The 26,431-nt window shown below is 41.2% G+C and overlaps 4 protein-coding genes across 4 annotated transcripts; all 4 read right to left on the reverse strand.

Annotated features, from left to right (window-relative positions):
* Positions 1-24: 24 nt before the first annotated feature.
* On the reverse strand, positions 25-3,602 carry zgc:163014 (uncharacterized protein LOC100038766 homolog). Its single transcript, XM_062439771.1, has 13 exons — positions 3,430-3,602; positions 3,176-3,346; positions 2,991-3,096; positions 2,704-2,814; positions 2,501-2,608; positions 2,259-2,433; positions 2,059-2,181; positions 1,725-1,912; positions 1,433-1,629; positions 1,241-1,332; positions 1,097-1,151; positions 743-840; positions 25-581 (listed from the first exon to the last, which is right to left on the reverse strand). The coding sequence occupies exons 1-13, from the start codon at positions 3,489-3,491 to the stop codon at positions 352-354; spliced, it is 1,716 nt and encodes a 571-aa protein (XP_062295755.1). The 5' UTR covers positions 3,492-3,602; the 3' UTR covers positions 25-351.
* Positions 3,603-5,093: 1,491 nt separating this feature from the next.
* Positions 5,094-8,402, reverse strand: tmed8 (transmembrane p24 trafficking protein 8). Its single transcript, XM_062440333.1, has 6 exons — positions 8,306-8,402; positions 7,830-7,941; positions 7,624-7,705; positions 7,438-7,531; positions 6,923-7,216; positions 5,094-6,741 (listed from the first exon to the last, which is right to left on the reverse strand). Exons 2-6 carry the CDS (start codon positions 7,937-7,939, stop codon positions 6,524-6,526), a joined length of 798 nt encoding a protein of 265 aa, XP_062296317.1. The 5' UTR covers positions 7,940-7,941; positions 8,306-8,402; the 3' UTR covers positions 5,094-6,523.
* Positions 8,403-9,222: 820 nt separating this feature from the next.
* On the reverse strand, positions 9,223-11,938 carry noxred1 (NADP-dependent oxidoreductase domain containing 1). Its single transcript, XM_062439772.1, has 6 exons — positions 11,781-11,938; positions 10,634-10,809; positions 10,003-10,183; positions 9,800-9,918; positions 9,469-9,667; positions 9,223-9,364 (listed from the first exon to the last, which is right to left on the reverse strand). Exons 1-6 carry the CDS (start codon positions 11,936-11,938, stop codon positions 9,223-9,225), a joined length of 975 nt encoding a protein of 324 aa, XP_062295756.1.
* A 202-nt stretch (positions 11,939-12,140) lies between these two features.
* Positions 12,141-26,431, reverse strand: LOC134000713 (autophagy-related protein 2 homolog B-like). Its single transcript, XM_062440164.1, has 43 exons — positions 26,393-26,431; positions 25,347-25,758; positions 25,072-25,234; positions 24,810-24,962; positions 24,623-24,725; positions 24,210-24,372; positions 23,947-24,126; positions 23,748-23,844; positions 23,474-23,638; positions 23,196-23,347; positions 22,811-22,922; positions 22,317-22,560; positions 22,026-22,188; positions 21,777-21,869; positions 21,481-21,669; positions 20,989-21,262; positions 20,774-20,882; positions 20,494-20,695; positions 20,090-20,232; positions 19,348-19,505; positions 19,074-19,249; positions 18,809-18,959; positions 18,484-18,686; positions 17,919-17,999; positions 17,678-17,784; positions 17,495-17,587; positions 17,324-17,394; positions 17,156-17,232; positions 16,877-17,047; positions 16,652-16,784; positions 16,365-16,564; positions 16,035-16,264; positions 15,824-15,941; positions 15,522-15,713; positions 15,340-15,441; positions 15,140-15,218; positions 14,844-15,054; positions 14,687-14,756; positions 14,522-14,604; positions 14,221-14,342; positions 13,731-13,885; positions 13,487-13,636; positions 12,141-13,405 (listed from the first exon to the last, which is right to left on the reverse strand). The coding sequence occupies exons 2-43, from the start codon at positions 25,506-25,508 to the stop codon at positions 13,175-13,177; spliced, it is 6,231 nt and encodes a 2,076-aa protein (XP_062296148.1). The 5' UTR covers positions 25,509-25,758; positions 26,393-26,431; the 3' UTR covers positions 12,141-13,174.

Consider the following 26,431-nt stretch of genomic DNA (forward strand, 5'->3'; position numbering starts at 1 on the left):
TTAAGACTTTATCCATTTTACTTCATCCAGCAAATAGATAAAAGGACGAGTGATGTGTACAACATGCAGATCACAGATTTGTTATGCAAAGTACAAAAAACCTCTCAGCATTTCCGGTTTGGAAAAGTATGGGTGGTTATTAAAGAGACTCATAAAAATAGGCTACAATAGAAGAATAGGCAACAGAATATACAACACAAATAGCACATATGCAAGAAAAAACAGTCAAAAAGAATCAGTACAGACAAATACACCTGTCACATTATCCGGTCAGTTCACAGTATCGTCCACTGTTTTTAAAGAGATAAAATAAATAATTGTCCTGTTTGAGTTTCTTCCCAGACTAATCCATCATTTATCGACAGGAATCTCCACTGTGCACTTGACTGCGTCACTGTAGAAGGTACCAGAGCAGTCTGACCCACCAAACACCAGCAATGTGCAGTGCACACCGACATGTTCACCCTGTTCATGCTTCTGAGTGTCTGTTAAGATGGAGCTGCCCAAATTGATCATGCTGTGTCCAGCACGAGGCTTAGAGCAAAGCAGAGGAGACGCCACTGAATTCCACATATTGGTGTCTAAGGAGAAATGAAGGCAGGATGATTTACCATACAGTTAGACAGGAAGACTCTAAATAAATGTACGTTTGTCATAATACAAAACAAGAACCCCACATTATATTTTAAGCTAAATTATGCATATTATTCACACACACAAAAGTGAATGGTTCAGCACTCACCAGTGTTGAAGATATGTACGTCCTGCAGGGCTCCAATTGCACTGCAGCCTCCACTGACTAAAATCCTGTTGTCTGAAACTGGCAGGGCTGCATGAAACCTGTCCATGTACAGTATGTTTTTCAGCTGAGCCATTATTGTTCTAAAAGGCAGTTTCTACATAATGTTTAAATAACTAATTATTATTATTATTCTGTGTTCAGCAATAAAATCTAACACAAAATGGAGAAAAGGTGGTATTTTGTGTAGTTAAAGCACATGATATTGAAGTGCTGTTCTGTCTAAAATGCCAAAAATACTAAAACCAGATGGCCACATCAATGACATTTCTCAAGGTTGATTGGATCTGTCCTCACCCTCGAGGCAGTGGTGGCATGTTCCCACACTTCACAGCTGTGTACTCCATGAATCCTTCACCCAAGAAAGAAAAAAAATAAGTATCAGAGCAAACTTGTGACACAAAATGATTTCTTAGTGCAGTCACTGAATCTTCATCTTACCCAAATCCAGAACATGGAGATCGTTGAGGTAGGTCGCAGTCTTCCTGCCACCAAATATTATCAGCTTCTGTGAGAGAAGCGTGGCCGACTGTCTGTTCAATCAAAAACAGTGGAATCAATGAAAATGTAAAATAAAAAATGCTTTTGGGTTGCAGTAAATGTAGCGTAGTTGTTTTTGAAAAGGACACTGACCCAAACCGAGGCAGAGGTTTGTCCCCCTCCACAATGGGCTGGTACCACAGTTCAAACTCTGGGTTGAAGATGTATAAAGCATTACTGCAGGATTTATCCCCAGAAGAGTGGCTTGGCTGAACTCCGCCGAAGACAAAAAGCTCTTTCTTATAAAAGACTGCTGAATGATACGCCAGAGTGGGAACATTCCCTTTTGCCTAAAATGGGGCGAATTTACAAAAACAAACATTCTTTTCTGTATTTCTTAGTATTTGAAATGGATAACGTCAACACTACGTTGCAACAAACCCACAGTGACAACCCTCCACTTCCAGGTCAGAGTATTAAGGATGTACAGATTGCTGTAGCAGTGGCCCTCCCTCAGGCCACCGTAAACAAAGACTGCCTTAGAATCTGGGTCATAGGTTGCAGAGTGTCCTCGGGCACATGGTGGTACAGGTCCAGACACAGAGGAGTTCATGGGATACCAGAAATCATTGTCTGGAAAGAGGTCAAACAGGAAATCAGATATGAAAATGAAAATATTTTAGGTTTTCCTAGTTTCTTCTTGACTGCTTTTAGCCCCTAAACAATCTATAACCAGCAAATGGCCTCTGATAAAAGTAAAATCATCAATCTCCACTGACCTAACTCAAGCTTCCACAGGGAGTCCTTGCAGTAGTTTTGATCGGTAGTTTCTCCTCCAATGAGAATGGCAGTTTGAGAGTCACTGAGACACATCGAATGGCTCCAGCGCTTTGATGGACACACTGAAACTAATCATCAAACTTTGTCAAAACCTATTTTCGAGATGTGACCACAAAGTTTGCAAGGCTTTTTTCCTGACCTCTGCTCTCACTCTTTATCTGCACCATCATTTCTTCTTGGCTGTTCATCCTCGACAGCCTCATCTTTTTCGGGGTTGAAGCTTGAGCTATATCTTCAGTGAGGCTGTCCAAATCCTCAGAGCTCCACGTCAGGTGGCCCCTCTTACTAATAACTGTCCGTCTGGGTGTTTTATCCTTTCAGTGGCACAGAACAAGTTACTTACCTCACATGCACACATTTATGATATATTTTGACTCTTACCGTGGGCCAAACTGATGGTTTTGCTCCCCAAACGGAATCGCTGGTGTCGATTTTATTAACTTGGATCTCAGCAACGCTGTCACCCAAGTGTGAGGAGTTGGGAGTTATCTGCGAAGCACAATTTGAATATATCGGACCATTTTTTAAATGTCGCAACAACAGTGACGATAACTAAGGATCCATTTTTTGCTGGTTTATCTCACCGTTTCATTTGCAACACTTTGGTGTAATGTGCTGGAGAGATCATTGAGCTGTTCTGGGAACAGACATTTCCTTTGTACCAGTGGAGTGCTGCTGAGGATGCTGGCTTTATCCTTGCATGAAACAAAACAGTGAAACAGCACTGTATAATTTAACTCAAGAGCCTAAAGGAGTGTACTCCGCTGAATCTGGAATATTAAACTAGTCTGGTAGATGAGATATGGTTATGCTTTTGATACTTGATTGTTTTTCTTATGCTTAACATTAACCAGGATCTACAACCTCTTACCTCTCCACACACTGTGAGCACAATCTTGCCATAAACTCCTCTCCTGCCTCTCTCTGCTGCCACTGTGACAATGTCAGTGCTCCACTCTCCCTCCCAGGTCAGGCACCTGGGTTCAAAAGGTGAATTTACCCATTTAGACATGAACTGAACCGAATGTGTAGAGAAATATATCCTCCTCCACATACCTTGTTTGAGACGTCAGAGTTCCGATTTTCTGGGCCTGCACCTCTGCACTGACCAGAACCTCTGCTGTGATTGTTGTCTCACTGCATGTCCACTCTCCAAGACCAAAGATGACCAGGTGCTTAGGTAGAGGCAGCGGAATGTGGACTTGAAAACACCTGCGGTTGGATTTGCTGCAGAGGATGAGACCCATGTGTTTGAGCAGCTGTTTCAATAGAGGGGAAATAATGCATGTAAGTTTGAAAAAAAAGCCTACCTAATGAACTGGCGGGGAGCGTCACGCAGGGACCAAATGGCATAAAAGTTAAGCCTCCCCATTACTTCTAACACAAAAACCCCTCGGAGTAGAAATGCCTTGCTGTTTCCGCGGATGGGAGGTCAGGAACATATCGCTGCAACCTGTAACTCCGGTAGTGACTTCCGATTGGCTCAACCGAGCGCGAGGCCGCTGTTGGACTGCACACCTGAGACCAAATAGTTAATTAGTTTATTAACGAGAAGCAACGCGCACACCAACGCTTTAGGGACAGCTCAGTTGCGATTCTTCCACACTATTTTTTGACTATTACTGAGTAATGTAACAGTTAAGTATATACAATAATGTCTTAAAAGTTCTATGTGAATTATCACAGATGTGATTTTGGGACGAAATCTTGCAATGTTCTGTTTTCATTTGTCATAGAGACATTAAGGGGTCATTTTAGGCTGTAGTTCGCTTGGTGTTGGATTGGACTGAGGTGTTGATAATATTCAGCCCCCCTCCTGGGGTAAATGAGTAAAACAATATAACAACATCAGCACAAATTATGGACTGTTAACATTGGCCTCAGAGTTAAATCAACACCTCTCTGACACTATCAAAAAACTTGAAGATTACATCTAGATACTCCGCTTTGAAAAATAATGTGTATGGTTTTATCCTACAAAAAATATTCCAATTACATCTCCTTTTCCCTCATTATAAAATACATAATCTGCATTATGTTTTGTAACTGCAGGATGCAAGCTGTCTCCTATGTCACTGAAGATCCCATTCTCAGCAGCATACAGTATGTCCTCGAAAGGTTTCAAGTTTCTGCATCACACTTTTGTAAAGTGTATACTAGACCACAACTGGCTCCAAACTCATTTAGTCAATAATAACGCTTGCAGATAAATGCCTTGAGCTAGGATTAGGAAGAGCACAGAGGAATTTCAACAGATGAATGTGAAAACAGCCTTCTAGTGTCACTCTGCACAGCGAAGCTCAAACATCCAACTGAAGGAGCAAGAAGCAAAACAATTTCTTGACTGGAGATGGACTTCAATACTGAAAAATAATAGATTTTTTTCAAGGCTTTGACATTGTAATTGCATTACATTGCACATGCAGGTATAGAATATATATTTGAAAATTGAAAAGTATAAAAAATATCAAATCAAATTAGTATCTGATAAAGTCAAAATGTATCAGCATATTTGATAATCCACTGCAAACAGTATCATTTGGATCTACACATATGTTTAATTCAGATGTAATACTTTGAGTTAAAATAAATAAAACATGATCATGTGAGAGTATATATTTTTATTTAAATGTGTAAGTCCAGGAAAACATCAGTGACGCTAGATGTAAGTCTGGGTTCTGTCTGGCCTTTGGGGAGAGCTGAAAATAAGACCTGGTTTCATCAGCACCTCTGTAACAATTACATCAATCCCCTAATGCCACAATTTAATGGAAACACAAGGGACCATCCTGAAGCTCTTTCTAATTGTGGATCAGCAGTGAGACTGTTATGAAATGACAGCGTATTGAGTGGAATGAATAGATTTGGTTGAGACTCTTTTTGAAAAAAAGTTAATCATGTTACAGCACAACAAACCCCTCTGTGCACTTGTTCACGGTCTTTATAGAACCGACAAAAATATCCACAAAGAAAATTACACAATCTTCTCTTTATTGTGGAATATATAGGACATTTTCAGGAATCATAACTTAAAAGGTACAGTACAGCAAACATGGGAAGCTTTTGAATCAGTTGCTTTGCATCGTATTCGGCATTAACAACCAAACTTGTGACATCTTTATTTTGAACATGCGCACAAAGTGACAGAAGCGTCGTTTTTTGAAACAGGATCGAACAATTCTATTCAACACAATCAAATCCAAAGTACGCCCGACGCACAGAGAATATCCAGAATCACTGACCTTCACTCACATAGACCTGTGCACAAAATACATTTAGATGAAATATTACAACTGCTCCCTACTTATGAAACAGCAAATTAAAAATGGGGGAAAGGCAAATGTAAATATTGAATCTATATTACATAATAAGCGCTTTGTGTGATAAGGGATGGCTTTTTATTTGTGTCATAAAAAGCACACTCTGGATATCTGTTGCCTTGCTTCAGTACATTCAGCATTCTTGACTTTAATCCTCTACCAACACACCACTATGCCAGTAGTATTTGTATTCCATTATTATAATCTCAGTTAGCTCATGATTAGATTTAATACAAATTAAAATAAAGTTACGGCGCAAAGCAGAAGGTTAAATACAAGAGATGAGAACAAGCAACATAATCATAATCGTAAAAGGTGCACACAGACACACACACACACACACACACATACGCAGACACACACAACAGCATTGCTGATTAAGCACCTGGCCAGGTGAAATGTATTCTGTGCAGGTGTTCCCTGGTCACTGCTACTATAGAAATGTTACAGCTGAAGACAATATAGGTTTTATGATGGGCACTTGACCAAATAGCACAGTGCACACATGGGAACATGGCACATATGCAAGGCGTCTTCAAATATGTATCAGCGAGGAACTGGAGCAAATGTTGCATTCAAAACTATCCGACAGTATACATATGTTCAACGTGTGGCAACACAAGCTGACAGTGATAAAAAATAGATATGCCTATATTTAACCTTTTCTATTATAACTTCATCTTTTCCACAAGTGGATTCAAAAATAGTTTGTCGTTCTTAAAGGACCAGTGTGTAGGATATAGTGGCAACTAACTGTTAGGTTACAGATTGAAACCAACTGAATACCCTTCCCTCTGCTTTTCCAAGCATGTAAGAGAAACTACAGTGGCGGCGAAACTCCCAAAAAACGCGACTCCTTCTACTGTAGAAACATAACGGTGCCACATGGCAGCCTCCATGAAAGAGGACTGGCTCCCTATGTAGATACAAGGGGCTCATGCTCAGGTAACAAAAACAAAAACATTCTTATGATTATACACTAATTAAATTAATTCCACTATATGCCACTAAATTCTACACACAGCACCTTTAAAAGTAATATTCTTTTGTAAATTATACATTCATAAACAAATAAATTGGCATCTCAGGCACTGTAATAAACTCTGTAGTAAAGAGTTTTATTTCGCCATAGTGAGTAGGAGTTGTCAAACTTCAGGAGGTATGTGCCTTCACCTGGAAAATCGTGGCTCCCCCCGAAGACGGTCAAGTGGCTGTCCTGGCGGTATACAGGTAAGATTTCCCCCAGGTTTGAGTTGGTCTGACTTTTGGAGCCCTTCTCAACATCGCCGTTACTGACGGGCCCTGAAATCACATAAACCACAAAGTCAACACAATGCCTCATTGCCCAGCTGGAGGAAAACAGGCTGGCTGATATGTTTTACAGAATTAAACTTAACTACACTGAGTGAAAAGGTTAAAAACATGCCTAAATGTGATGTCACTAAATATAGACTACTTCAAATTCTCAATTGCATACACTGACCTTCCAGCTCCTCCTCTTCATCTTCGTCATCGCTTGACTCACTGATGTGCACGGTGATAGACCGGCTCGTGACCGGAGTCCAGTCAAAATATATGCCGAAGCCAATGTCATAACCATCTGTGGCAAACTCCCAGCACACTTTTTTGGCCTCGGGGACAGTGGGCACATGAACTGTCATGATGTCGCCTCGGTACACTGTCACCACGCTGTCCTTCTCCGTTCGAAGCTTTGCCTTGAGCTCCTTCAGAGCAGCAGATGTCCATGTTGTGGGGGGGTTCAGGGGTGGCATTTGGGCTGCATGAGGAGGAACAAATATCAAGTGTGTCCGCAGAGAACAAAACCACTAATAATCATTAAGCTAGCTTTGATAAGCCTACTAAAATTGTAGATGGATCATTTCAAAGCGTAAATTATACCGTGCTTTGATGTTTTCTAACAAATTACTAAACCCTTTGACTCCAAATCATACATAAAACAAAACACGAGTCATAATGGCATGCTCAGCAGGTCCTCACCTTTAATCTCACTGGAGAGCTGACAGCTCCCAGCACTGTTGTTCTCCTCGCCTCCTTCCCCCAGAGCTGGCTCAGCAGGGGCCTCTTCATTACTCTTGAAAATGTACACACACAAAACTCATTATAGCAGAAACATATTAGATTTCGTCATTGACAGCTAATCTAAAACACTTGATTAGTAACTACCTCAGAAAGCTGCCCTGAATCATCCTTGGTTTCCTCCATCTCAGGTTGTTGCTTGGGGTTTGAAAGGTCTGTATTCTGGAGCCTGGAGTGAACGCAAAGCACTGGCATTAGCAGAAATTACAATATTTATAAAGCAATGACATCAGGACGCAAGAAGTGTACGTTTCAGCAGCTAATAGGCAGCACTTTGTGCAGCAACAGGTTACCTGTCCGGCGGTCTGTTGTCGCACTGTTTGGATGTTATTCCCGGAAAAGACGAGAAGGACAGAGATGACAGCCGTGACTGGAGCTCTGATGTAGCTTCTAATCTCTCCATGGCTATAAAGACAAGACAAACATCTCAGTCTGCGTGGCTGAAAAAAAGATGAAACCCCGCCCCTTCCCACCACTGGGAGGGAGACAGATGACTACACTGCTACTAGCCTCCAAACGCACCCTGGATAAAGCAAACCTAACTAGTGCTGCCTCTAATGAGCCTGTTTACCACAAAAACAGGCTGACTAATGAATATCTGAAGCCTGAAGAGCGAAATGTGTGTTTGTTGGGCTCTGGCTTCATTAGCAGTCCCATCTTCGTAAACTGACATTAGCTTAGCCCTCGTTAGCTTCCCAGCCAGCAAAACAATCACCAAACGAGTCGTGAAGCCGAAACTGTTGCAACACCGGACAAAAAGTAATCTTACCACGATGCAATGCTGACGATCTGATGACTGGACACGGTCTTACTTTAGTCCAAGTCAGCCCATCAGGAAATACGCGTCCATATCACTGCAATCATGTGACCTATGTGATGGGAAAAAACACGAATTTCTAAGACTTCCGTGTTTTTCGAGAGAGTTGTGGCAAGACCCTGTGCAATAAAACTGGCTGTGCCTCTACACTGAGGAACTTTGGCTGTATACACACACACACACACACACACACACACATATTTAGATATAGAGAGAGATGGATATATGATGTACTTGTAATATGGCATAGTAGATAATAACAGCTGTGCAACAATTGATTCGTAAGTTAAGCAGAGCCACAGTTGATGCACAGTAAACATGATATTCTTTAAGTTCATGTATATTTGTATGGAGGTGTTGTATGATATGCAGTGTCAGTATTTCACAATAACAAAATCAGGGGGAAAAAAACAGAATTTTAGAAGAAAGAAAAAAAACACCAAAAGAATATTATGTGTTAATCTGTTGGATACATTTATTTTCAATCACAAATCTGCGGATGCCTCATCCTTCATCACAGTGTGTATGAAAGTGGAAACATCAAATGATCAACAATCAACTGAAAAGAGAAGATCCTTCACTCTGCACAGCACAAAATAAGATAATGCATGTTTGACATGTGTGCAATGTCTCATATGTACAGAGGATAAGAAGATAAAAACATTGCCTGTAACTTGTTTTCCAAGTATTTACCATGCACAATAAATCTGTGAAAAAAACTATGTAGGCCTATACCAGCAACAATAAATCCATGTGTTGCTAAAACACACCATTAAGACAAATGTAATATTGAATGTAATACATTATCTAAAATTGTATTCGTCATATGGGGAGCACAGACCTTAAACTATAGGAAAAATAAATACATTTCAGTCCCATTTTTCTGTGGTCTCCAGCAGTGATTTATATGCTGTAGAGATGCATTGCTGCATTGGTTTACTGTTTGACAGAAAGCGCAGCAGTGGTGTCTCCCTGTTCTGGGCATCAGTGAGAGAAATCCAGGGAAATGGCCTTTAAAAAAACATTTTTTTTTTAAATAAAAAAAAGTCAAAAAACAACATTATTGTATTGAATTAATCTAAATGAGCAGCATTACATACTTGAACTATACTCACTCATCTGCAAGCAGGGAAGATGCATAAGATGAACTGATGAAACTGTGTGTGTTTAATTCCACAGTGTGTGGCCATTTCTCTTTAAAGATGCCTTTGATCACAGAGAGAGCATCACTGGATCCCAGACTGGCAGAGGTGCAGATATTTAGCAGGCTGTACAACACTGCACACACCCAGTTCAGACCCAGAGAAATGCCTCCTATATAAGGGAGTCACATGTCATCTCAAACCATTATACAGATACTGATATAAATGATCAATCAAGGGTTGATACTCTAGCTGAGTATCTGAACATCAAATTCAAACTGTGAGATACCAATATGAAACATACCATTCATTGTAAGTGGACATGATGCCTCCATGAGAAAGGGGCACACGTCTGCAGTGTCACAAGCTGCAAAGACATACTGCGGTTTGACAATGAAGTCATGTGCCAATAGTTGTGCCAATCTGAAATAAAAGATCACCAGAGAGGGAATCAGTGACTGAAAATCCATCATTATCAGTTAAAAGTGTGTATGAGTGTGGTCGTACCTGGTGACAGGCACAGCAGAGGTGAAGCTGTACACCAGGCAGTATTTTGACAGGTGAGAGTGGAGATCAGCACAGACTTTAGGCAGGTGAGACGGCAGACAGCAGAGGAACAGAACATCTGCCCATGCTGCCAGTCTGCGATTGTCAAAGAAACATTCAACACCTGACTGGACAAACACCACTGAAATACAGAAGTGATAAGACAAACATGAGCAAGACTGGAGTATAAATGGCTGTACTATATGTATTGTATAGTAAATATGATTCTTTCAGTAAATGAACTGAGCTCAAGGTGCAATTTAGTTAAACTGACTCATGTATATGAACATATTAGTATTTAGGAACACATGAAACTAAATTCAGTCATGTCTTATTCATATACAGCACCATTAAAAACAATTTCTTATTCAAGTGAATGAGAAGGTGTGCGAATGTTACTTTATATGAAAGTAATACAATATATACATACATTTATAATCTTCTAGTATGATTTTGTGAACACCTGACAGTCAAAAGCCTTTTCACTTGCAAAACAGGAAACATAATGCAGTTCCCAGTTATATCTATAAGTAAACAGAAGCTGAAACTATTACATACTAAGTCAGCTTTTTAAAAAAAAAAAACCCAAAACCTGCAGATTCTGGTCTTCTAGTAGAGATTTTAATATGAGATGGTTTGACGCCAGTCTTTTCCAGGAGGGTGTGTAGCAACTGTTTTCCCATGTGACCCATTCCAAGTATCCCCAGGCAGAGGTCACAGTCTTCTCCTGATGCCAGTGAGTCTGCAGTGCGACGTTTGATGATACCTCTAAATGTAAATTTGTATATAAAAAAATTAAATAATAGAGGATGTATTCATGTCTTTTACATAAGTAAAATTAACAATACCTCAGATTGATAGGCAAAGTGCTTTATTAATCTCAGCAGCGTTACCGCAGCGTAGTCACACATGAATCACAAAACAAACAACAGAAGGATAGTCAAAGAAGGTAGACAAGCACATGAAATAATGAAAACATAAAGTAGGGTGTGGACAGCTGCAACGCTTTCTGCATTATGTTTATTTACTCGGAGACTATACACTTGAGACCAACACAATTTATACATATTTGTCATTTGAACAGAAGACGTCAGGTGTTGCATCTATAATATATTATCCATTGTGTCAAATCTTCATCTGAAAAGTAACTAAAACTGTCAAATAGCAGAAAGTACAGTTCCCTCTGAAATATAGTGGAGTGTAAGTATAAAGTAGCATCAAATAGAAATACTCAGGTAAAGTAAAAGTAGGCTACCTCATATTTGTAAATGTATGCATTATGCATTTCATCTGTTTTATTTGTTTCAGTCAGTTTCCATGTATCATGTACAGTTGCTGAGGCCGATGTTTGGTATCACTTTTATGTGGTCATATTATGTTCTGTAATATTGTGAAATTTTAACATGTTTTTAGGTGGATGCTTTAAATAGGCCCATTCAGGGTTACTGCCTCTCCCTGCGCTGTATATAATGACATTTTTAAAAAATCATTATTATTATTATTTGTTTTTGGTGTAAATTATAACTTGTGCAAACTAAACTAAGTAGTTACTTTGCACCACTGCCTATAGTGCATGAACTCGCATGTAAAATCTCGATTTTTACTTAATTGCGGTACTTGAGTAAATATACTTTATCTTATTCATAACAGCTTCATAAAGATTGACTTAAAACAACACAAAAATGGGTGATATATTCTTCCAGAGTAGCACAAACACTTTCCTTTCATCATTTCGTTACCTCAGTGAGTGGACGAGATTAACCAGGAAAGATGCATGTGCGCAGCAGCAGATTGTCAGTGCAGAGAAGCGAGCACGGAGGTAAAGTAAGTTTTTCTCATCTCCTGTAAGCCCACTCTCCAAAGAAAGACTGCTCAAATTAGCAGTTAAATCCACCATCTTCACAAATTTAACGAAATAATTTTATACGGTTACAGTCTATGGTTACAACGCAGCTTTGCAAGAAAGTTAGCTCGCCCGTCTTTGTGTTACCATGTGTTACCATGGCAACGTTAGTAACTTCCGACCTGCCGGAAAAACATTCATGACAACTTTTTAAACGTGTATAAATAAATAAATAAATAAATAAATAAAACAGCCATTTCTTGTCTACTGTCGTGGATTTAAACGTTTTAATTCCCTTTCATGCTTTTAATACAAATTCAAGAATCAACTGTACACATATGTACAAGAAATATTCTTCTTACACATAAACAAGGAAATGAGCAAATCCTATGAGTGCAACACAACATGGACACGCCAAATATCAATATTCAAAACATACACTTAAAAAAAAAATCCATGGAGCAGGATGTTAAGACTTTGCTTCAACATTTTGAGTAGATGTAGTTTCCTTGTACAAGTTTGTGTCAACAATTGAAACATATGTGAGCAGCAGACTGAATTCAACAATTAAAACACTTCTTCAATTCTGAAAGTAACTCCTCAGGACAGCAGCTTTTGTGAAAATTACACAATTTTGATCACAGCTCGAAATAAAATTGTATTATAAATTTGAGTCATCTTCCCGTCTATCATTCATTTGGGCGAGTAACCCTTAAAAAGTGCTGATTACAGAACTTTACACAGCTGTTCAGTTTCTACATTTGTTCTCTTATAACTCCATGAAATGTTAGGAATATTTACAATAAATAACAAGGCCCACATACAGTACGTATTATATAAATTAAGCGTCATCACAACTATAATATTAGAGTTTGTTGACACCAAGTAGGATAAGAGAAAGCAACCTCACACAACTTGTAAACAGAGCTGTTTGAAAATGAAGCAAATGTTTGAGCCTCTTGAGACAACAGCCTATTTCTTCATTGTTATGATTTTACATTTAAAATGCCATTTCTATCCTACCACAGAACGTAATCCACATAAAGCTGATATGTGGCTCATTACTTCCTCGTCCATCCCTCTGATTTAACGTACAAGTTGGACAATGCTGATAACCATGAAGGCACTGTGAGGGAACTGGTAAGCTGACAAAAGCTGAATCACAGCAGCTCAAATTGCCACGAGATGAACATTACTGTATTTACAGCAGGCCTGGCTATCCACCTCTGAGAAGTTCTTCTTCAAAAAAAATGCACAGCCACGGTTTCAGTTACCATATGGCAACAAGGATTACTCCTCGCCTTGCCTCCATTTTTGAGACTCCTCCTGGCGTGCGTCAGGGTGGATCTGGTTCCTCATCCCACCCAAGACATTGGAGGTGGCTTCGGTGGCCATAATGAGCGGCTTGACTACTGCTGGTGGCAGCTGTCGGAGAACCCCACCCACAGCCCCCGTCATCCCTCGCTGCTCATGTTCCCGGGTGGCTGTGTCATAGATGGTCAGTGCAGTGTCTGTAATCCCCTGTAGATGGACACAACATGCAATCCTCATCAAAACATCTTTTCATGAATATCATTGCTATAAAAATGTAAGTTCTCGTACCTCTTTTACAACAGTATAAGCTTTGGCTACACCTTCTCTCAGGTCAACGGGCTGATGAGCTAGTCCATAATAGGAGAACCGTTTTATCCTCTTTGTGTCTCTCTCATCGGGCACTGGAGACACCATATCGTAGGCTGTCTCAGCTGCTGCCTAAAAACACAACCACAGAGTAATGTTTGAATCCTCATAAAGTCATTACTAGTGAATCCAGACTCTTTTAATAATAGCGGAGAGGCCAGTTTACCTGGATGGTCCGCACCATCCGGTTGGTGAGCTCCAGAGCAGCCATTGCAGTGGACGTTCCAAAGGAAGCAGTGCCGCGCTGAAAACCACGGACTATCCGTCCATCTTTCCTGTACTGCTCAATCGGAAGCCACACCAAGTCCCTGAATCCCTGAACTGAACACAACAATCATGTCAAGACAGTAGCTCAGAAATCAACCTGAATCAGTAAACTCATAAATTGTAAATTATATTCACGGGTTTTATCAATAGAATCGTTGATGTTGATCCAGCTTTAACAACTTGTTCTACACTTTCAGCAACACAAATAAAGGGGAAAACGTGTGCATGGGACAAGGCCAAGTCAACTCCGAACTCCATGTCTGTATTACTTGTTTTACTTATTGCGTCCATAATTTCTAATAACTATCAGAAGTGCCACCTGAAATACAGATAAATCTGATGATATTTTTTAAAAAGCTGGCGATAGGGTAAGAACATTTTCTACTTACCCAGCTGTACCAGAGAGTGAATAGGTCCCACACCTCCCAGTAGTCCTGGAAGCTGGTTTTTCTTTATGTCATTTAGCCACTCATTTATTGCATAGGAAAACAGCTTATCCACACCTAATAAACTGGAAGACAAAAAAGTATTAGTTTCTCAGGAAAGATTATTGTTTGAAGAGTGAATCACACAAGTAATACAGAAATGTTTCATGATGTATCAAAAAAATCTGCCTTATTACAGCTGAATTAGTAATATCAAATAATTAACAACCAAGTCTTGAACGATGTTCTACAGAGATGAACTTACCCTTGTCTGTAGCACAGCTGTCTCAGTTTTAGCTCTGAACAATTCAGCTGTGTCAACCCGATAATGATCCCCGCAAATGTTCCCTGAAACAAAACAGCCATAAAATCATTCATAAAACATAAATAGGATAGCGTGGAATGTATTCGCAGCTGTGTGACCATTTACCTGCTCCATTGAAACATGTTTCCCGTGGTAATCCAAGCGAATGGGAACCTCAGAGGTAAATCGAAACTCCCTGTTAGGAAAAGGAAACGTCACCAAAAAAAAAGCAATTCAATTTATTCTTTACAGGGGTTTTATTTTTCAGCTGGTTAGCACTGACCTAAAGAAGATTGGTTGGTCTGTGAAGGATGGTGCAGGCGCTTCATTTTCATTCCCGTCCTCCCTGCCAGATGTGGAGAAACCATTGTGGCTCAAACGTCTCTGAGCAGGCACTGAGATGATGGGGGCCGGGTCCTGGCTGCTAACGGTGTGCTTGGAGAAGCTGCAGGAGATCTCTGGGGCAGCAGCTTTTTTTGTAGAAACACAGACAGCTGCAGAACAAAACATTATCATCAAGAGTCATTATATGAAAGTGAAGTTTACACCAAATGATTAGGATTGAATGATACATTTTACCTTCTTGAGCAGGCGGTGAGAAAAACTCAACTTCAGTAGCAAGACTAGTAAAGAAGTCCTTCAGGAAGAATAGTGCATCCTTCAAACAAATAAAAAGTGCTTCTGTCACTTCAGAAATGTTGCGGCCATGATTAAAAGGATGCTACTGGAGGTGCTGAGTTTGCTTGATGCATGTGAAATATTCTCTGTGAGTCTTTTACCTGATCAATATTGAGGCGAAGAGGCATCAGGGAGACACGCAAACAGCACTCCTGTGGCGCCTGGCCTGACTCCGGACACATGTGCAGCGCCTTTACAGACAACTAAGAGCAAAAGTAGATGAGATGTTAACACCTGGCTAAGACTTGAGTCAGTTAAAGTGCAAGTGTTTTTCTGTCCTCACCATGTTAGAATGGGCCTTTCGAGGCATTTCCTTGCTGGAGTACAAGTACAGGAACTTGTTCATCTGTGAGGTAGCCAGTCGGTCTCTAATCTCCAAATCCTGTACAACAAACACCTGCCGGGACACTGGCTGATCCACTGCTGACCCTGAAGCCACCTGGGTCTGTGGGTACACCTCATGCTGAAATCTCACCTGAGAAAAAGGTAAGAAAAAAGCAGGTAAATGGTAAAGAAATGAACTAATGTTTACCCTGCATGAAGGCATCATAATTTATGTTTAACTCAAAAGAAGAGGAATTTTACCTTGCTGAGTTGGATCTCCATCAGGACATCCGGATTTCTTCCTTTTCCACCTCCTGCCCATCCTGAAACCCTGGCCTGTCTGACTGGAGTTTGAGATGGGGAGCTATGGGGAGTGGACCTGCAAGGCAGAGAAAAGCATGGAAATTAAACAAGTCTGATTACCTTTGAAAACATGTACACAGTGTGCACAGTTAAACATTTCATGGCTCACCCCCGGCTTCTGGCAGGAGACGCTGTGAAAGTTGCATTCCCAAAGTCTTTCCCACCATAAAGGTGCCACACGACAGAGATCTCCTTGATGAGGTAGCGCACCTCTGGGATGGGAAAGTTCATAGCTCCCCGGCTGGAATCACTCCCATCCAGAGGCTGACTGAAGTGATCATCTTTGATTTCCACGGGGTCTGAGGTAAGATGCTTTACCACTGGCTCCTGATCGCGATCCTGAAACACATATTGCTGACAATGAGGCAACAGAGTACAAGCGAAAACAGTCAATCTTTGTGTTACGCAGCCGTAACCGTGTGACTGAATACATTCCGACCTCTCCTCTGGAACCCGGTGTTTCAAGGATACAAAAGTCGTCCGTCTCCTGGGCCAGGGTAGGGACAGGAGTGATGAGAGGAGAGTGAAGCATGGGGTAAGTGGGGCTTGAGTCCTGGGTAAAATTCCCACTCTCATCTGGGAACAGGAACAGGTCTGAGCGAGGTGGGTCGTGGTCGTGATTGCGCTCCTCGTGTGCACCTGCAGATGAGAAATGGTAGAAAATCTATTTAATTTACATCATTCACTGAGTTAAAAATTGAATTTTTACTGAACAAAAATTTATACCATTCAGTTGCAGCCCTGGTGCATGCTGCCCATCAGTCTCCTCCATGGCTTCACTCATCAGATCCTGCAACATCTGCTGCTCAGTCTCGGCGAGCAGTGAGGTCTGAGATGAGGGCCTGCTGGGAAACTCCGCCTGTCCAAATATACACTTAGGCTAAGTATGTATAATCAATAGAGATTTTTAATTGTATTTTAAATGTATTATTAGGTTCTAAGTGGTGTCACCTTGTTTCTTTGTGTAGTGCTGCTGTGCTTGGCTTCAGGTTCTGCAGGGGGCAGCAAATCTCCATAGCTGGCTATATACTGGATCAGGTTCATGAGGGCAGCACAGGAGTCCGAACATGTTCTGATGTGAATGACGTCACTTGAACAGCGCAGCTCAAATCTCGGCTCAGACTGTCATCAGAAACACAGTGAAAAAGAGTGTACAAATGTGTGATAGTTGTTTTTTAGAGATAATGTTAAAAAAACACTAATATCATTTATAACATAGAGAACTCCTACCAATTTTCCATCCAATCCAGGTTTGACAGCTGTAATCCTCAACTCCAGTGTTCCCATGTCTACCACTTGGACATAGTCTGTGACAAAAAAAAACAGAGGTATACATTGGTAAAGCATTTGAAAACATTTCAAACAGTCTGTTCACAAACTTGACTGAAGTCGACTTACCACGCACTAAATTGACAGAGACAGCGTTACTCTTATCTGAGAGGAACAGAGCAGCTTCGTCCAAAATGATCCTGTGAACAACACGTTGATTAAGAAAAACTCTTTGGTATCTCAGTTACAATTAAACATCTCAATGTTGTACCAGCAACGACACCAGAAGAAGTTTCATACCTGAGTGTTGAGGACGAGTGGTCTAAAGAGACACTGCTGGAGATGCTGAAGGTTTCTACAACCAACAGTGATCGGAGTGGCAGGTAAAGGGGTCTGTCAAGAGAAAAACAAATGCTACATCAGAAAACACACAAAGATGACAACTACCTTATCACTGAGTTGGAGGTCTGAAGTCTACTTAACCTGTAGTCTAAAGAGCAGCTCCAAAGATGTAGGTGCAGGGTGGTGACAGATGTAGGAGGTGCATAACCCAACACAGGCTCATCGGAAACATTCAAAAAGTCAACAATCTGTTGAAAATAAATAGGTAATTAAGCTACATATGTCTGATTTTATTTCAGTATATTTCCTTAGAAGGTTCTTTGAACAATTGGTGTGAAGGAAACAAAAGAGGTGGTGAATTGGCAGCTCCATTTTATCATACCTGGTCATACCAGCCCATGCTGGGTGGAACCACTCTGTGTTGAAGCGTGGCTCCTCTCACCCCAACAGCAACCAAACACTCCTGCATTAAAAAGGAATGTCAGCACAGTGAGCAGAAAGTGACTGAAATAGATACTGCATTCAAAGCAAAAACAACTGAAAACTGAAAACACTCAAAGTGATATTATGGGTTATATGGGTACTAAGGTATTATGGGCTTTCAGAAATAATTACATAATTGACATGTAATCATGCTGGACACTGAAGCGTGGCTGTGAAAACTCAATGTGCATCACTTATAAAAGGTGGGTGATTACTGTGCCCTTACATGGCAAGGTCAGGATTTAGATTGGAGAACAGATCCAGAAATATCATTAAATGTCATAATAGCCCCATCTACAGTGCAAACATGGTCAAGAAAGAGTATCATCACAAACATTTCATACTAAGGCTACCTTAACCGATTGATCTCAAACACACAAACTCTTTATGGAAAATATTAAAGAAGTGTTTGAGACAGTTTTAACTTCTAACTTGTAAATACTAAACCAGTGTGAGTACTCTACCTTGACATTGCGTTCTGCATTCTGTGATGAGATTTTGACGGCGACAGACACCATGCTGCGAGCTTCCAGACCAATACCCTCTGAGGGAGTTGAGGATCTTTCAGGAGGCGTCTCTGATTGGTAGATTGTTGGCTCTAACCAATGAGGATGTGTCCTGCATGGCAACTTGATGTCTGAGACAGAGGTGCCTCCATCTACAAGTCCTGAGCAAATTATCAGAGTGGGATATTAGTGAAGGAGGCATAAGTGTAGTTGCAACACATCACATAGCCAGCATAATAATCTATATATTTTAGATTACATAAGTGAATAAATGTTGGTTTACCTTGGTGATGCATGCAGATATTGCTGGTGTGGAAGCAGATGTAGTGTTGGTCTTTACAGCCTTCATACTGCGTTACGCTGAACAGCACTGCGTTTTTTATCTCCAACCAGAACTCACCATGTTTGTTTTTCAGTATAGTTTTATCCTCCTTCTGGAAAAAAAAAAAGATGGAAACTCAACCTCAAAATCCATTCAACAAGCTGTTGGGAATGTCTACATAAAACTGTGAGGATAGTAAGTGGTACAAGAAGGGATCTCAGTTTACCTTAGCAATAGTTTGAAGAGCCACCAGGCCATGATTGACACTGAGGATGACGGAGAACAGGCTCTGGGAGGTCTTGCTCTGCGCTTTGGGCTTTTTCTTCTTACGAGACCTGAGGCCAATGTCAGTGGCAGGAGAGTAGTAGTGCATGTTCTCTTCCTCAGAGCCACTGGTCTCTTCTGCAAAACAAAGCATGTCTGCTGGTTTAAAACATGACTTCACACAAATGATTTTTGTAACAATATTGAGAGACTGCAGTTTTATTATGCCATCTCACCCTCAGGACCAGTTGAGCGGAATTGGCTGAAGCTGTCCTTGGCGTAAGTGTTGATCAACTGACTGGCGACAGAGAGCCCGACTCCGTATGGCATGCTCTCCACTGTCTCCACTGGAGATGGAGCAGTGGGCTCCCACAGCAGCAGGTCATTGTTTATTCTAAAATATGAATAATACACACATGACACCTTATATGGTACAGGTAGAGTATGACAAAAGAGATTAAACATGTTTGAAACATGTTAGCTGGCTGTTAACAACATTTAGGAACAAGATGTATTCAAACAATAAAATAGGAAATGTCAACTTCTATCATGTGTTGATTTTCAGTGAAAAGGTTTTCATTTCATTTGCTCTACTGGCCTCCTATACAATTATTTACTTATTATGGTGTGACACATTTTATCTTTATGAAAAAACTGCAGCTCCTGTGATTTGGATATTGTATTTGGCTGCAATTTCAATAATATTTCGATTAATCATTCAGCCCTATTTACCTATTAATTTGCTGTATTTTTATTTGGATCCAGGCATGTAGTAAGGCAAGGCAAGGAAAGGCAAGGCAAAATTTATTTGTAAAGCACATTTCAGCAACAGGGCAACTCAAAGTGCTTTACATATAGTGCAAAAGGAGAAAATAAAAAAACAAATTTAAACATACAATATTATTTTTTAATAAAAGAACAAGAGAAAAAATTAAGACAGCTAAAATGTAGTACTGTATCATATTACAAAGTCCGTACCTGTTGTGTAATTTTTCATAAAATGCCTTGCTGGGGAGAGCTAACTGCACATTGGGGAAACACAGCTCAAGGATGAAACGAGAATTGTTCATGGTTTTTTCCTGGAACTCTGTCATCTCAGCTACATCGCCAGGAATAACCATCTGAAAGGGAAAAAAATTACATTTTCCAAATGTGGACTCACTGCCACATGCTCTGTCAACAGCTTTTAAATGCAAAGTTGTGCTCATGTTGCTGTTTGCATAATTATGCACCTGTCATATAGTTTAATACCCCCGAATGCAAATTTATCCACCTGCACATACCCAGTAATACAAGCCAAAGTGCACCTGCTTTAGACCCATCATCAAAGTATTTAAGCTTTTTTGATGTACAGTACGTGGCCCTTTATAGCAGTGACTCACCTCTTCATTCTCATACATAACCCTACGTGAAGAGAAGGGTGATGGTTCTGGTTTCCCAAAGTCACACACATCCTTCAATGAATGAGCAGCCCCTTCCTCCTCTTCCTCTTCAAGCGAATGGTCCTCAGCTCCCTCGTCGTCTTCAGCTGTCACACGCTCCAGGATTGAGTGGACTGCGGTGGGGTTCATCTTCAGCACGATCCTATTTAGAGAAATTTAATGTCACTTAGAGATGCATCTAAACACACGGACGAGGCTGAGGTTGGTTAGAGATACATACCTCGGCCAATCAAATTTTACACTCTCAGATGTTGTCATGGATCCGTCCATGGTGTGGGACACTCTGAGGAACCGGGTAGCTGGTTGATCCGGCTCCTCCTGGAACTTCCCTGTGGAAATGGAGAAAAAGATATAAGCAGTTAAAGAATGGTTCCTCAGTTTAAATTTTTTTTTCAGAGGGCAGTTTGGAAACTTTTTTCTTCTCGGACCACTTACCAATAAGCTCCCTGAAAGTTAGTTCCATCTTGGTTTGATCAGGGGAGCTGCCACCCATGAACTCTGTTTTCACTTCCAGGTCTTCCAGCTCCAGGTAGAGTACTTCTTTCTGCAGAGACTTTTTGAACCAAGGGCCCCTCTCCTGATCTGACCGAAGGTCAGGAATGGGAAACCGGACTGCAAGGCCCAGCATTGGGGCACTGACAGTCAGTGATACATGACAACTAGAAGGTGTGTGACTGTCATCAAGGAAAACCTCTGTAAAGGCCTTGTGCTGTAAAATGATAAACACCAGCTTAATATACAGTATAATTATGATTGAATACAGCCTGTAGATATGCAGAAGTTTTTACTCTTTAACTAACTATCAAAGTGGATTACATCTGGCAGATATTAACAATAATCATTATTCCTATTATGACATTATATTATATTTGTGATATTAATATTCCTAGAAACTCTTTCAAACTTCAGTTTCTGGAATACCCTTACCAAGCTGACATGTTTATTATAGGATGTGTACATGTGGGAGGCCATCATCTCTGTGGTGACCAGCTTCTGAGGCTGAAGTAGTGAGTTGAGACGGTCTACGATGCTGATGTCCAGCTCACAGCGCACAGGGCCCAGCTCCACCTGGATCTCAGCCTTCCTGGGGATGGTGCTGAGACGCACCTGGCCACCCTACATAAGATACAAAACGCTGACTGAGTGGAATTCACTGCAGGAAATGTATAGGAGTATCAAATGTTAGCACTGCAGTTTCACATTGGATGAATAAATGCTTTTACCTGGGGGCCTCTGCGCTCAGCTTGTTTGTAAAGCAGGTGAAGGCAGGTGGTAAGCGGCGCATCAGCACTGGCTGTGGTGTCAAATGTCAGGAGCTGAGGTGTGACAGAGAAAGTAGTGAGGTACATTCTTAACGTCATGCCAGCCCCAGCTTCAAGCATATGGATTGTATATGCAGTGTTTAACCAACTAATGCTGAGTGCAGCTGAGTGCAGAGCTACATGTGCTTAGCTCAGGCTTGCAACTCTAACCTCAGTGTATTGAATGCCTCTTTGGGAGCCACCAACAGCAGCCTCCGAGGGGAACAAACACTCCAGCAACTCCATCTGGTTAAGGGAGACGTCGGTACTAAAGGTCCGCAGGCTGGATCCCTGACAGTGCTCATAGTTGACCTTCAGACCCTGGCCCACAAACCTGCAGATGTAAATCCGGGTAAGACAGACATTTGTGTCCTCCAATCATGAAACTGTCCCAAACTAAACTTCAACAACACATTAAGTACAACCTTGCATGACAAAAATGAATGAAAAATAAAATTGCACCTGAGGTGGTCGTGGGGACAGGCCTGATTGAAGACTGTTCGAGACTGAAGAAAAGCAGCCGGGTCAAGCTGGCCTGGGCCCACCATGCTGAAAAAGTGTGCAGCCATAGGGCCAAGAGGACTGGGTGTAGCATCTGGTGGTGGCAGTGGGTCGATGTGGAGGACTGAGATGGCCAGGCTGCTCAGTGTTAGCCTTAAAACCAGCTCTGGCCTTGACTCGTCACCGTGGGTTTTGGATGGATGAGCTGAAACACATGAAAATATTTAATTTCATCGTAAAATAAAAACCCTGTGCAAGACAGTGATGAGTTTGTAGATTTTCACTGAGCCAAACACAGCTGATAACACTTTGAACTGCGGAGGAGGATCTAAACAGGGAGATATGCTGATGTAATCGTTGGTTGGAATGAAAGCCTGCATACTCCTTTCCCTCTCTAAAGCACATGGATATGGAGGGATTAGTATTAAAATATACAGATTTATTCTGATACTCACAAGTTTGTCTCAGTAATTTATGATGGAGCTGTGAGTCCCGCGGCTGGATGGGAGTTTCATTATTCTGCTTCTCTCTCTGTCGTGGTACTTCCATGTAATCATCCCACAGAGCCTGAAAACGCACACAAACACAGATGCAAGATTATACTGACAGTTGTTCTTTTTCAGTAATTTCAACACACTTACTAAAACACCCATCTTCAAAATAGTCGTTTTGGCTGCAAGTCATTCTTATACCTCCTAATTCTGTCAGTGTAAAAATTAAATGACACTATACTGCCATTTTCTCAGGATTTCAGGATTTTATTGAATAACTGCACCACTAATCGCTTTCACTCTCACCCACTTTCTATTTTATTCAGAGTTTACAAGCATGTTGACTTACTGTTGTGTTTCCAGAAGGAGACTCTCCTGGGGAGGCTGAATAGTTGCTATTCAGTGACAAATCCAAGTCAACAGTGGGTGGTTCACCCAGAGGGGGGAGGGATGACAAGCTGTGAGACATGTCCATGTCAGCCATTGAGAAGAACACATCATCTACACCAACCACAGGTTAAAAAATAAAAGAGAAAGACAAAGAAAGGACAATTCTTATTATTATATGATTCAATCTTGATTTTTGATGAGTAAGAAAATGTGGCGGTTAGAGATCAGTGTTTCAACCTCGACTTGACACAGTCCTGGTAGTCTGGCTATCAAAGAGTTCGGGGTCAGCTCCTGGTCCTGCAGTATCCTTCTTCAGGCATCGGTTAAGTTCCATATGGAGCCGATACTCATCCTCCTGCTGCATGGGTCGACTCTTTCTATCCTTGGCCCATTCCTGTGTACCTTCACGGAAAAGAAAAGAAATACTCTATTCACTCTATTTTCAAATAGTTCATTTGATGACTTTGCTACCCTGTTTGATCCAAATATCTGGGAACAGATGGGTGCTCACTTCCACCAGAGAAAGCTCCAAACATGTCCAGAAGAAGATGAACTTGTCGTGGGGACAGCAGAATAATCAGTGTGTCAATATGTCCAACAACATCCAGCTGAAAAGCAAAGCACATACTGGTTACATGGAGAGCATAAAAAGTGAATAAATTAGTCATATAATTCACTTCATATTTTGTTATCACAAATGTTTAATTCACCTTTGCTCCAGGCATAGCTAGGTTGTTTTTCAGAGTGAGGGACAGCTCAATTTTGCCACTGAGAATCCCAATCTGCACAGGTTGAAAGGGTGTTGTAGAGGACACCGGCTCTGTGAACTGCGGATGAGGCTCGCAGATGATTTTGGGATTCCAGCTAGGAGACAGCTTTGGCTCAGTCTCCTGACAAAAAAAGTGAGATAAGATTATAAAAAAGGCTGACACAACAATTTTATACTGAATTTCTAGAAAATTGTTACACCAACCGTTGGAGTGGGTGAAGATTTGCAACCAGCTCGAGACACATCTGAGAACTCGTCCCAAAATATGGTGATACCTTCCATCTGCAGGTTTTTATGTGCAAATGTGGTTGGCTGATGCACATTCACATTTGAGCTCTCCTCGCCTGTTTCATCGCAGTAAACAATCCTGAAACAACCACAAGACACGCTTAGCCGAAGAAGAACCTTCAGTAAGGCAGCAAACACTGATGTAAATGTGCAAATAAAGACTTACACCACATACAATATACTGTATATTATGAATATTTTCCATACTGTATTTGCAGCTTTTTAACCATCCACATCTCAACAGTATAAAAACTTCTGTGTGCTCTCGTCTACATCATTTGCTATCTGACTGATTATCATCTGTTTTCCCATTGACTGTTTAAACTTACTTGTTGATCCTAATCTCAAGAGCAATTCCAGTTTTAGAATTTTCTGGGATGTGTTCAACTCGAAGAACAGTATCCAAAAATGTCACTTTGACTCTTCTCAGAACTGCAAGAAAATAAATGACAAGAAATTACTTCAAGCAACACTGGGCTGGTAAACCTTTTTAAATGTTTCCTGGCATTAATGTACCCGTCTCTATTGTTTCTGCAAATGTTTCTAATCCTTCAAAAGGCTGGAAGGTCTCTCCCATGTCGTCTGTAAGTTTCTGGCTCAGACATTCTTTGGCAAGTTGCATGCTGCTCGTCATGAAACTGGACCAGTACATGGGTTCAACACCAGATGCTGGAAAAACAACCAAGGTAACAATAACATGAATTATTTGGCAGCTTGTTGTAACAAAATAACAACATGATTTCCACGATCCTTTTCCAATTATCCAAAATTTCCCTACCTGCTCTTGGTCTTGGTCTTAACACCATCTCCAAACCCTTGACCTCTAGGGCACAATTTTCATGTAACAGGGCCGCCCATGGGACAGTCAGTGAAATTGTCTGGATGAACCCCGCAATTACCTCGAAAGGGGCGTCTGCCGTCTCTAGGAGCTCGTTCAGTGACTGAAGAACAAGAGACAATACTGAGGCTTTTAGTATTTCATGCAGATTTTTGTATTTAAATCAAGGTTATTCATCTGCTGCATTTCCTGATACAAAAGTATGACACACTTACCCATTTGTCCAGTGGCACTTGGGCAAGTGTTCCCGTGCCTTGATAGAGGTCTAAGCTGAGCTGATCCAAGCTCAGCTTCTCCTGCAGAAAGTTGCCAAGGTACCGATGCAGGAGGTATCTGCAGGCCCGCTTCTTAATCGACTCCGAAAATGGCCAAGGCATCTTATCTCAATATGTGTACAGTACAAAGGTAATGAAAGGGTCTTGAGGCTTTTCCAGAAGGCAGCTAACCCTAACCCAAACGGCTATGAGTCAATCAATGGTGTCACAGTTGTGTCATCCTGTCGACTTAAAGACATCGACAAATCCCAAGCTTAGACATCCTTCACATCCCAATATCAGGGACGCTTTGGAGGATGTGTTGACACTCAGAGATGTGTGCGGGAATTGGTCCGACTCCAGTTTGCTGCGCCTACAGAGACACAAACACGTTGTCCTTCTTTGTAACTTGAGACTAGACACAAAATGTTTACAGTCCAGTGTGGACACAAAGTCCAGATGAAGACAGACAGTTTTACGTGGCTGTTGCTGCTTTTATAATATAACGCAACATATACATTGTCCGGATAACATTAATGTTACTCTAAGCACCCATTTGCCCTCATTCTCGTGCCAGCGTGAAATAAACCAAGCAAAAGCAAATTGCGAAATAGATGCTAGCATGCTGCACACTGCTCGTCTTTAGCTAGCCGGCTACGTCCATGTAAACAGAGCTGTCATCGTAGTCAGGAGACCGGAGATGAGCTTTGACTGCCGGCCACACAAAGACATGTCATTTAGCTAACTAGCCAGCTAATGATGGTGAGGTTAGCACTGTTATCTGTCCTATAAACCATCTCTGTCTGCTGAGAGAGACAACATTAGCTAAGCCGGCTAACGTCGCGCTGGTTAGCTCCGAGGCTAACCTAAAAACAAAACACTGGTCAAGATATTTACTGAAACATCACAAACTCTGACAGAAGCACTAGGTATATGCACCGCTGCAATGTGCCGACGGACAGGCAGCAGACACAGAGGTGAAGATGTGAGAGCTGCTGTGAAGTTACCTTGTGACTGAGTTGTTTACAAACACTTTCATGACTCCG

The sequence above is a fragment of the Scomber scombrus genome, chromosome 19, assembly GCF_963691925.1.
Source record: "Scomber scombrus chromosome 19, fScoSco1.1, whole genome shotgun sequence".
Taxonomy (NCBI): Eukaryota; Metazoa; Chordata; class Actinopteri; order Scombriformes; family Scombridae; genus Scomber; species Scomber scombrus.

What these genes read in the sequence shown, in the direction of transcription:
- noxred1 (XM_062439772.1), bottom strand. Translation starts at nt 11,938, where the DNA reads ATGGTGGATTTAACTGCTAATTTGAGCAGTCTTTCTTTGGAGAGTGGG. An exon ending in ATGTCCACTTACAATGAATG is followed by an intron (nt 9,668 to 9,799) that starts GTATGTTTCATA and finishes TCCCTTATATAG; the next exon opens with GAGGCATTTCTCTGGGTCTG. An exon ending in TCTTCCCTGCTTGCAGATGA is followed by an intron (nt 9,365 to 9,468) that starts GTGAGTATAGTT and finishes GTTTTTTTAAAG; the next exon opens with GCCATTTCCCTGGATTTCTC.
- zgc:163014 (XM_062439771.1), bottom strand. Translation starts at nt 3,491, where the DNA reads ATGGGGAGGCTTAACTTTTATGCCATTTGGTCCCTGCGTGACGCTCCC. An exon ending in GATAAAGAGTGAGAGCAGAG is followed by an intron (nt 2,182 to 2,258) that starts GTCAGGAAAAAA and finishes GATTAGTTTCAG; the next exon opens with TGTGTCCATCAAAGCGCTGG. An exon ending in CCTGTGGAAGCTTGAGTTAG is followed by an intron (nt 1,913 to 2,058) that starts GTCAGTGGAGAT and finishes ACCTCTTTCCAG; the next exon opens with ACAATGATTTCTGGTATCCC.
- tmed8 (XM_062440333.1), bottom strand. Translation starts at nt 7,939, where the DNA reads ATGGAGAGATTAGAAGCTACATCAGAGCTCCAGTCACGGCTGTCATCT. An exon ending in GACAACAGACCGCCGGACAG is followed by an intron (nt 7,706 to 7,829) that starts GTAACCTGTTGC and finishes CGTTCACTCCAG; the next exon opens with GCTCCAGAATACAGACCTTT. An exon ending in ATTCAGGGCAGCTTTCTGAG is followed by an intron (nt 7,532 to 7,623) that starts GTAGTTACTAAT and finishes TACATTTTCAAG; the next exon opens with AGTAATGAAGAGGCCCCTGC.
- LOC134000713 (XM_062440164.1), bottom strand. Translation starts at nt 25,508, where the DNA reads ATGCCTTGGCCATTTTCGGAGTCGATTAAGAAGCGGGCCTGCAGATAC. An exon ending in CCGCTCAACTGGTCCTGAGG is followed by an intron (nt 19,250 to 19,347) that starts GTGAGATGGCAT and finishes TTTGTTTTGCAG; the next exon opens with AAGAGACCAGTGGCTCTGAG. An exon ending in AGCTGCTCTTTAGACTACAG is followed by an intron (nt 17,588 to 17,677) that starts GTTAAGTAGACT and finishes TTCTCTTGACAG; the next exon opens with ACCCCTTTACCTGCCACTCC.